Raw genomic sequence first — 11462 nt, 5'->3', positions numbered from 1 at the left:
TGACCTTTCGAGGTTAATTTTCCCCAGCATTAGCATGTGCTTCCCGATTCGTGGCGAGATCTCAATCGCCCAGCTGGTTTAGGCGCTGTTCCTGTTTCCTATATTGAATTTAATTGTGACCTGTTTCTGAAATTCGTCTATGGTCCAGTTTTTATTAAGGAGGTCATACTGATTGTATGTGAGCTGTACTATATCCTTACGTTTGATTTCAGTTGGCACTGAATAGATGGCAATGTAGGGCTTTCTCTTGTGTTGTCTACGGACAGAAATATCAGGTATACACTTCCCGAATGTAGCTTTCCAGGGTATTGGCGTCTTCTTTATTCCCCAGTTCGATAGCGATGCCACCATTATATATGTTGCGTATGCGCACTATTCCAATCTTTAAGTTAGATGGTTTCACTTTTTGATAAACGGTTTTCTTAAGAATGTCACTGTTTTTATCTTCCTCCTTGTTGTAGAGGAAGAGGACTTCGTTGTTTTTGATGGTGGTTCTGGAAGAGTGCGCTGGATTTACAACCTTGCCAGATTGCAAAGCAGCACTGTAGAGCCTATGTGCCGGATGATCCAATGAACTGAAGTTTCCCTATTTTCTCTTTTAGGCTTTTTTGTGTATCAAGTATCTCCATAATGGGGCCCTCCTCAAATACTTTATCTAGTTTATTTGTAATATTTTTCAATTGCTTCTTATGAGAGATGGTGTAGATTTTGTTCATTATCACAAGAAGAAAACAAGCACCGCATTTCAATACAATTCCATAGTAGAGTAGCGAAGGAGGAGCAAGTGGTTTATCATGCCCCGGCGCCACTCGCAGAGGAGCGCCCAAATGGTCTCCAAGACGAACTAATGTGTGATTCTGGAGAGGGAAGGGCGCCAATAAAGTGTCGTGCCCCGGACACCAGTTATGTTCGCTACGCCACTGACAATCCAACCCAAAGACACACGTGTTTTTCCAAAGCAGTTTTCTTTGCCTGTGTATAGATGGCACTCAACTCAGTTCCACTAGCTGTATATCGACTGGAACGTTCGAGCACAATACGCAGAATAAGAAGTCCATATGTAAACCTGTAAACAACACGTTAGAAACAATATAAATAAGCATAGAATTTATGCACTTTTATAAATTGTAATAAAGATACGTTATAAAAGTGAATTCTTTTAACGTGATTAAATCCCCAAGTTGTCATGTTCGCTCAAACTCTTACAATAATTTAATTGGAACATATAATTACAGTTGTTAGGAAAGTTATATTCAATAAGCAGATGATGAATGTGTCGACATTGAAAGTGTCGATTGCTAGCTTAGAGTGAAAAACTTCTATTCTTTGCCTCACTCATTGTTTAAAATATTACCTGGTATGAGATCTACAGTATTAGCCTGCCATAAACAATAATTATCAAAGTAGAAGTATATCCTATTGTTTCTTTGGAAAACTTCCATCGGATGACGTACCTTTAACGTAAATTACTAAAGTTATCTATTACCAAACAGTTGTTTAATGCATTCTTTATGAGTTAAAATGAATTCTTAAATGATTTATTATCAACAGAAACAATTGTATTGTAGATTACATTACCGGCCACAATTACGTTCATGAGGTGTACTTCTGACCTGGATTTATAAATTTTAAACGAAATAATATTTTTTAATTAACTATTGAAACTTTATATTAATCGTTTAACTAAAAAACTACTGTGTTAAATCGTCTTTTTATCATTTAATGAAAGAATTTATATCCGGTTCGATATAATGAAATTCATTACGTAAACTTGAATGTCATTCTTAAGACGTTTTCAAGCATTTTTCTTCCATTTTTACCAAATAAACTGAGAGATAGAGTAAGTGTTTGTAATTTGTTAATTTACATCGAATGTTTTACTTTATATTTTTCATTACGGGTAGAAATTTAAATATATATATAAAAGATAAATATAGCGAGTATATAAGTGTATACGATAGAACAAAAACTGTATGTATTACAGTATAGGTTCCTTTAAATGTTATTCTTATGACCCGGAAGCATTTTTGGCTGCCATGAAAGAAATTACTGAATGTGAGATTACACAATTCTAAATAGAATAAACGTAACTTGCTCTACTATATATGAGCCGTTTTCGTTTTACTTTTCATTTATATTAAGAAATTTAGACCTGAAGTTAAACACCGATACAAAATGAAGTAAGGATGTATTGTTACTTTCTTTTTCCTGTGAAGAGTAATTTTGGAAAAAACTGACTTAAACCACTTTCGTGTTCAATCGTTTATGTAATGAATTGTGTAAATTCCAATTAAATCTCTCGAGTAATATGTATAACAACAGCTGATAATAAATTTCGATATAAAATATAAATTTACATATGACGAAGTATTCAGTTCTGTACATCAAATAGGATCAATTTTGAAATTCGATAGAATCAATAATTTCATTCTGTCGGCTTTTTGTCGGTATTATCAGATTTTCAATTTTGAATTTTTACAGTCATTAATGCTTCAAGTGACTTCAAATACTACCATCTCTAAGGGGTCTGAAAGTCGATGTACCAGGAACTGTAATGAGAAAGCCGAGATTTAATTTAAAATATTTATTTATTGTTGTGGCACGGCATGTATAATATACAACACAACACCAGTTAGCAATAAATAGGATTCACGATTAATGTTTCCTCATTTCGAACAAAAGCTCTTGCATTTTTTTTCCTCGTGTCGCCGGTGTTCAAAACATTTAACTTCGAAATTGAATAAATTACAGAATTACTCATAATTCCGGAAATTTAACAGTTTTAAACCTTCATATATAGAAGTATTTCTCCCAAATTTCAATTTAATTGGTCCACAGAGTTTTGAGAAATTCTACAAAATACAGGCCAAGACTTACGCACCTACACATACAGAATTTTATTCTTATTGTGAGATTCTGAAGCTTTTTAGATAAAAAATTATAAAAATTAATGGAAAATCTTTTAAAATAAAATAAAATTAATGGAAATTTTTATCAAAGCTACACATCAAAGAGAACAAGGTACAAATGTCGACAATCAGTTCTTGACTGTCAACATTTGTGCTTGTCCTTTTAATCATAGGAGATAAAGATCTCTCTTAGGAACTGACTGTCATTACAGTCAATTCGTAAGAGAGATCTTTATCTTTCATGACGAAAAGGCAGAGTAAACTAAAAAAACTCATCATCACACTTAATCAAATAATCTTAATTCTTAAGCTTTATTGGATGAGAAAAATAGTATAAATACAGGATACGCGCCAAACTCCGAGCGCAGCTCATCGTCCAGTATCCTCTTATTGTGAATTTGTGTGCCAGACTCTCTGGGATAAGAACATCTGCCCAAAGAAATTGATTCGCATAAATCAAGTTATTACAGAGGTAACATAATATCGTTTGTAAACACTCTCTGTTATTTTCTATATTACGAATTATCATATTGTTAACGCTCTATAAGATAAATGGAATATTTAGTTCTTTTACTTGTAATTTTTTTTTACTTTTTAATACTAAAATTTGTTGTTTACTTGTTCAGTTAGTTGTTGTCCACTTACTGCATCATAAACGCCTATCTCTTACTCTCGTCTCTCCCCGCGTGTCAGTTAATTAGCCTTCTTTTAATTTATAAATTATGAGTTGAACCACGATTAGAAAGAATAGTTTAACTGGTGTCAGCATCCTGACGTTGATCGGGATCAACACGATTTTGATCGTCAATAAGCTCAATAATCTCTATCCTCCGACGTAGAGGCTAATCAAAACGATTAGTTAGCCAATCAAGAGATAAAACGAGTACAATCCATACTCGGTATCTCCGGCCGACCTCACACCATGAAAATTTAACCAATTATAAAGCATTCCCTGTTCTATAACAGCCAGGAGAGTATAAATAATTAAGACATCAATAATTTATAAGTAAATTTTAGTTTTTTGAAAGTAAGAAGGCAACACAACACACGGGCTACCATGAAGGGAATGCCACCCGAGAAGATTATTTGTGGAGTTCATATTTCATAATAACACGAAGCACTCAGCAAATCATAGATATACATACACTTAACACCTTATTCTTGCCGAGAAATATAAATTTATTTAATTCAAACAAACGTTTTCAGCCTGATTCACAGGCCATCATCAGGTTTAGAATACATTCGAATTAAATTCTATCCTTGGAACACAAAATTCAAATTCAAATAAAATACATTTAAACAGAATATAAATAGCCAACATAAATACAAATAAAACTAAAACATAAAATATACATAAACATGCAACAAATGAATATATAAGTATTAATAAATGCAATACTAAGACATTCAATAAAACTGTTACAACGATTGGTTAGAGCCCTTATTAAACTTCTTAACCATGAACTTCCATGCAGAGGGAAGACTTTCTGCGTCCCTCGCATTTAGACAGCCTTCTTGCAATCTACTCCTATAAATCTGCAACTTCTCTGCCGTCAATGCCAAAGATGGAGAAGATAAAGGATTTATGATGGTCGCCTCATTCCATTTAACTATAGCTCCTGGCGCTTGTGCCATTTGGGACAAAATTGTTGCATTAGACCCCTTTCTGATATTATAACTATGCTCCTTGATTCTAAGCCCTAAACTTCTAGTGGTTACTCCAATATAGTCTTTTTTAACGTCCAATTGCATGTTCTCATACGGAATTTTATAAACTCCTGCTTTCTCTTCCGATTTTATATCATCTTTATCATTTCTGAGGATTTTGTATAAATTAGGCGCCCTTTTTAAAAGCATTCTCGAACCTTTTCTGTGTGCAATCTCCTTCATGACCGCATTCATACTTTCGCTATACGTAAATTTTACGCTTCTATTGGGAGCATTTTTAAAAAACTTTTTCTTGATGTTGGCTTCGTATTTCTTAACTATTCCCAGAATTGCACTTTTTTGGTAACCTAGGGCCTTGGCTACGTTTATTATTCTATTTATTTCTTTCCTCCTGTCTTGTACCCTTTCACAATACAAAAATGCCCTTCTTATTAAAGCTCTGAAAGCCGCAATTTTATATTTATACGGATCCTTAGATTGGGAGGGAATATACAAAGGGCTATGGGATGGTTTAATAAAAACGTTGGTGGACAGGTGGCCTTTTTTGAATGTAATATCAATGTCGAGAAAATGCAGATTCAATGAACTCTTCTGTTCCAATCTTAAAGTAAGGCCATCGTTGTTATCGTTGATCTTATCCAAAAAATCCTTGATCCTGCTGTTATTTCTCCATAATATAAATAAGTCATCAACGTATCTGCTAAAATACATGATATCCTCCTTGAAAGCATGAAAAACTCTTCTTTCCAGCCTTCTAACCACCAATTCACATAGGATCCCTGAAAGCGGGCTTCCCATAGGGACCCCTCTTCGCTGTCTGTAGACCTGCCCATTGAAAGTGAAGCAAGATTCACGGCAGACCAAACTAGCCAAATTCTTTACTTCTTCAGTATAATTAAGCAATTCTGAGTTATTACAGTATAAGAAGTCCAATAGCGCCTCCTCGCACGATTCTATCTTAACCGACGGATACATGCTCTCATAGTCGAAAACAGTTGCAACTTCATCTTCCATTAACGATATTCGAGAACAAGATCCTTCACGTTTGAGTTAGAAAAGAGTTGCATGAGCTATTTATCCTCGCAACTGGACACAGATACTCTAGTTGCGCATGATCCTATGAAGGTGGTTAAGGATCTGCAGAATATAGCGTTAATGGAAGATGAAGTTGCAACTGTTTTCGACTATGAGAGCATGTATCCGTCGGTTAAGATAGAATCGTGCGAGGAGGCGCTATTGGACTTCTTATACTGTAATAACTCAGAATTGCTTAATTATACTGAAGAAGTAAAGAATTTGGCTAGTTTGGTCTGCCGTGAATCTTGCTTCACTTTCAATGGGCAGGTCTACAGACAGCGAAGAGGGGTCCCTATGGGAAGCCCGCTTTCAGGGATCCTATGTGAATTGGTGGTTAGAAGGCTGGAAAGAAGAGTTTTTCATGCTTTCAAGGAGGATATCATGTATTTTAGCAGATACGTTGATGACTTATTTATATTATGGAGAAATAACAGCAGGATCAAGGATTTTTTGGATAAGATCAACGATAACAACGATGGCCTTACTTTAAGATTAGAACAGAAGAGTTCATTGAATCTGCATTTTCTCGACATTGATATTACATTCAAAAAAGGCCACCTGTCCACCAACGTTTTTATTAAACCATCCCATAGCCCTTTGTATATTCCCTCCCAATCTAAGGATCCGTATAAATATAAAATTGCGGCTTTCAGAGCTTTAATAAGAAGGGCATTTTTGTATTGTGAAAGGGTACAAGACAGGAGGAAAGAAATAAATAGAATAATAAACGTAGCCAAGGCCCTAGGTTACCAAAAAAGTGCAATTCTGGGAATAGTTAAGAAATACGAAGCCAACATCAAGAAAAAGTTTTTTAAAAATGCTCCCAATAGAAGCGTAAAATTTACGTATAGCGAAAGTATGAATGCGGTCATGAAGGAGATTGCACACAGAAAAGGTTCGAGAATGCTTTTAAAAAGGGCGCCTAATTTATACAAAATCCTCAGAAATGATAAAGATGATATAAAATCGGAAGAGAAAGCAGGAGTTTATAAAATTCCGTATGAGAACATGCAATTGGACGTTAAAAAAGACTATATTGGAGTAACCACTAGAAGTTTAGGGCTTAGAATCAAGGAGCATAGTTATAATATCAGAAAGGGGTCTAATGCAACAATTTTGTCCCAAATGGCACAAGCGCCAGGAGCTATAGTTAAATGGAATGAGGCGACCATCATAAATCCTTTATCTTCTCCATCTTTGGCATTGACGGCAGAGAAGTTGCAGATTTATAGGAGTAGATTGCAAGAAGGCTGTCTAAATGCGAGGGACGCAGAAAGTCTTCCCTCTGCATGGAAGTTCATGGTTAAGAAGTTTAATAAGGGCTCTAACCAATCGTTGTAACAGTTTTATTGAATGTCTTAGTATTGCATTTATTAATACTTATATATTCATTTGTTGCATGTTTATGTGTATTTTATGTTTTAGTTTTATTTGTATTTATGTTGGCTATTTATATTCTGTTTAAATGTATTTTATTTGAATTTGAATTTTGTGTTCCAAGGATAGAATTTAATTCGAATGTATTCTAAACCTGATGATGGCCTGTGAATCAGGCTGAAAACGTTTGTTTGAATTAAATAAATTTATATTTCTCGGCAAGAATAAGGTGTTAAGTGTATGTATATGTTCATATTTCTTCTGTTAAGTGGAGAAAATCCAAAAAACTTCACGTGGTAAGCTCGTTGATGAGACTGAACCCACTACCAGCAATTTATATTAACACCCATCTCTGACTATGAAATAGGTCTACTAATTATTAGTATGTCACGCGAATTTTAGTACTTTCCAAACTGAGAAACGATTCAAAATGCTTCATAATATAGAATATTATTTCTATTTTTCATATTTTTTTGATTTGTTTATAATTTTTTGTAATTTTTCTCCATTTGAAAATTATTATATATGTAGAGCATATTTTCCTAAAACGACTTAAGTTTATCTAATTTATTACATGCAAAACTTTTCTTCTGTACAACAGGAAACAGTTTTTTTTTTAAAAACTCTTTTCGCCCTGTGGGCACTAAGAGGGCCTCTTTTAGTAGGCCCATTATGGGTTTGGCCAGGCCCACAATGGGGCGACTGGGTGGTGAGGGACGGGGCCCGACATATCCGAACGGACCACCCCCCGAAAAATTCCTGGGGATTATTCGACCCGTTCGGATTCGATCCCGGGTCTCCCAGAGCAGTAGGCTGCCACCTTTACCGCTCGGCCATCCAGCCGTCCAGGAAATAGTTTATATATATATATTTATTAATTTTTTTTACGTATATAGTTTTTCGAGTATTGCTTAAACATACCGTTACTGACAGAAAATATAATTTTCAAGACTGCTTTTTATTAATAAAGAAACAATCGGTGTATTTTTTTTTATCAAAACAACAAAAGGTTAAACAAAACTCGAATTCTAGTATGGGACACTTCTAAGAAAAGAAATAAACTCCATACTAGCATTCCACGACCTTGTTTCCAGTATATAGTGTGTTTTCCTTACACAGAAAAATCTTTCAATTTTATAACATAAAGAAAAACGAAATACAGAAAAGCATCATTTTTGGTTTGATGTATTTGTTTAGGGCAACGCAGCGCGTGAGAAAATCGCCCACACCGAGAGGGATGCCTCTCGAAAAGCAGGCACGGGAAATTAGTCCCAATTTACGTGTTACTAACTTGAACAAAACTCTGTAGACAGTTCACCGGTGCGAACCCACTACTTACTACTAGTGTTCAGTGGTTTTATCCACTCGATCGCTATGGGTGCATTATTTTTATATACTCCTAATTTTATATGTTCAGAAATATATGATTAAAATAATACTAGTAAATTAGACTTGATCTAATTCCATATTTATAAAGCAAAACAAATCGGTCTGTTATGAATAATAATTTTTCTAGTTACATTTTTGATTATATTTACATAAAATTAAATTATTCTTGCTTTTCTCTCGTATATTTATATAAAATAATTTACTGTTTAATGCTAGTCACGTGTTTAAAGTGTTAATTTCATATTGTTGCAGCATTCCGACGATAAGAGTTTGCCTTTGCTAGAAGAGGTAAGACATTTTAACTAATATTTCTGCCTACTTTTATAATTATTTTAGTGATTTCCCGAAAAATTTAACAGTTACAAAAATTATTATATATGTATATAGTGATTTTTTACATAAGAAATGTCGATCTTTTCCGCTCCGAAATTTGATAAACGTAACCAAATGTAGAATTTAATCACGTGTAAATGAATTTTAGTAACTGTCATCGAAATCGCAACAACGTTAAAATTGTAATTGTTTCCTTAACAATTAATTCATGCTATAAATACTTTGAAATTGCACATTATAAACTTGTTTTCCTGCAAAATTCTTTCAATTTGTATGAAATTTTTATTTTTGAAAAGACGTGTCCATGGTAAGTTATTGCTATACAAATATCAAAACACGAATTCTTTTAATGTATGTACTGTTTCTATTTACGTTCTACTTACTCAGTAATAAAAGAACCTTGTTTCTGTAATGAGAATGTCAACTGTTTGTTACCCAATTATTAATGTTAATTGCTTTTTTCTTGTTGTTTTTAGTGTAACATTGTTTTTTGAGTTTTTCTTCGTTCTGACACAGAAACTACGCTTTTTTGGATAGAAGTGCTTTACACAAAATGTCCGCTGAGGTGAGAGGAGAATTTCCATCTGATGTAAGAGCAGCACTTACAGAGTTTAAAAAACTTATAAGTAAGTATTATCATAAAATATATAATGCATTAAATTATTATATAGTAATTTGCATAAAAGTATCATTTGATCTGTCACAATGATGTGATTTTTAAGTATAATCTATTAATACCAGCTCAGCACTATGAACTCATATCATTCTCAAGTAGAACTTTAGCATGTATAAAATCTATAAATGACTGTAAACAAACCAAATAAATGGTTAAATATATGAATTTTAATATTTTTATAATCATTTTTTCAGTTGAAAATGGATTCAAATGTAGAATGGACGATATATTTCTTTATGGATTTCTTTATGCCGGAAAGTTTAATCTAGAAAGATCGCTTCAACTGCTGATTGATTATTATTGTACAAGAATCAACTATAGAACCTTTTTATAAAACTCTGTTTCCATCGAAGTTGGAAAGTATTTTACCTTTAAATATAATAATAATATTGCCGAAACCAGATCAACACGGGAGAATTATTATCATAATAGAAGTTGGTGAGATTAATAATTATTTTCAGTTCATGTATAACTTATAAAAAAAGAAAATTTATTTATTGTAATTATTATTCTATAATGTTTTTTCAAATTTTTAATTTTTATTGAAATATCTTATGTTGTTTATTCGAGTTGCTCAAATGGTTTGCTTAATTGAATTCGACCACAGTTCGCTAATTATATATGAAACAGAATACAACATAACATATTATATTATGAATACGTCACGTTTTAGTCTAATATAACAAATGTATGTGTTCAGGTGAACTAAATAAAAAATATTATTTCTGATCTGTAAGACTAAATATCTGCATTCCATAATACAGAATAATAAGTCCTGTTAATAAATAAAAAAATACTAATATACAAGATAAATTTTAAATTTACTTACATACAGTTTAATATGATCTATAATTACGATTTCTAGTGGTTTAAAAGCGGTATTTAGTAATATTCTTAAAATATTTACAGCATTAAAAGTAGTAAAATACAGTGAAACCTGTCCACACGGAATCTTAATAAAGCAAATACATGACGAAACGGAGCGTTTTCTATATTTAAAAAAACCTGTTTGATACGAAAACTTGCTAATTCAAAAAAAGTATTCGATATTGCGCTACTCCAGTTTACACCAGAAGCAAATACTTAGGTTTTTAAGTTCATTTCGTTACGGCAGCGCGACACACGAACGATCCGCCGTCCTGAAATAACTTTTATACAAAACTGGCGTATATTTAGGTGTCACAAACGTGAAGAAAACCGTAAACACTCCACGTTGCAGAGGCATAAACCCACGATCAATTACTAATGTTCAATAGTTTTACAAATATTTATTCACCACATTTCTTATTACATCCAGTTTACAGACTTCTCGAAATTGTAGTATTTATGAGATTTACAATATCGTAATTTAAGCTCTGGTCACATTATGCGATTTCTAGTCGCGCGGGCGATTGCAAACGCGCATCCAATCAGAAAACGTCTTTGTGCCACGTCATACTTTGTGTCGTATATTTGTCAACATATCTTGATTATAACATCTGTATTAACTCAATTTCAGTACATTTAAATGCTATATTTGATATAAATCAAATCTGAATTAATAAAAGTTATTGTTAGATTTATTTTAAAAAGTTTGATTACTTTTAATAATATGCAATTGAATAAAATAAATGTTATATAAAAAAAAAAAATATATCGATTATAAATGAATTAAACTATTGAAGCTTTCCTCTAAACATCACTTACCCTCAAATATTCATTTTTTTTATAAGATTGATAAATAGCATACAAAACTTCTGGGGTAATGTCTGATATCAACTTGAAATGGTGTCGCGCTTAATTCTTGTTAATTACCGAAACACAATTTAGTGCTTTGACGATCACTCGGCTTTCTTTTCCCTTTTATTAAGTTGAGAGGATCTCTTTTAATAACTCTAATTAAAGTCATTAAAAGAGATCATCTCAACTAAATAAAAGGGAAAAGAAAGCCAAGTGATCGTCAAAGCACTAAATTGTGTTTCGGTAATTAACAAGAATTAAGCGCGACACGGTTTCAAGTCATTAATCAAGTTATTGAAATAGAAACGGCTAGC

At 32.9% G+C, this 11462-nt stretch overlaps 2 protein-coding genes across 2 annotated transcripts; one reads left to right on the top strand and one right to left on the bottom strand.

Moving 5' to 3' along the window:
- Nucleotides 1–271: 271 nt before the first annotated feature.
- LOC136981762 (uncharacterized) lies at nt 272–5591 on the bottom strand. Its single transcript, XM_067278136.1, has 2 exons — nt 4360–5591; nt 272–575 (listed from the first exon to the last, which is right to left on the bottom strand). The coding sequence occupies exons 1-2, from the start codon at nt 5589–5591 to the stop codon at nt 272–274; spliced, it is 1536 nt and encodes a 511-aa protein (XP_067134237.1).
- A 105-nt stretch (nt 5592–5696) lies between these two features.
- LOC136981761 (uncharacterized) lies at nt 5697–9698 on the top strand. The gene is made up of 2 exons (XM_067278135.1): nt 5697–6956; nt 9624–9698. Exons 1-2 carry the CDS (start codon nt 5697–5699, stop codon nt 9696–9698), a joined length of 1335 nt encoding a protein of 444 aa, XP_067134236.1.
- Nucleotides 9699–11462: the final 1764 nt, after the last annotated feature.

Source organism: Centruroides vittatus, unplaced genomic scaffold (genome assembly GCF_030686945.1).
Source record: "Centruroides vittatus isolate TY-2023 unplaced genomic scaffold, ASM3068694v2 contig_790, whole genome shotgun sequence".
NCBI classification, from domain to species: domain Eukaryota; kingdom Metazoa; phylum Arthropoda; class Arachnida; order Scorpiones; family Buthidae; genus Centruroides; species Centruroides vittatus.
Note: the sequence above shows the minus strand (reverse complement) of the source record. Positions and strands in the feature narration are given on the sequence as shown.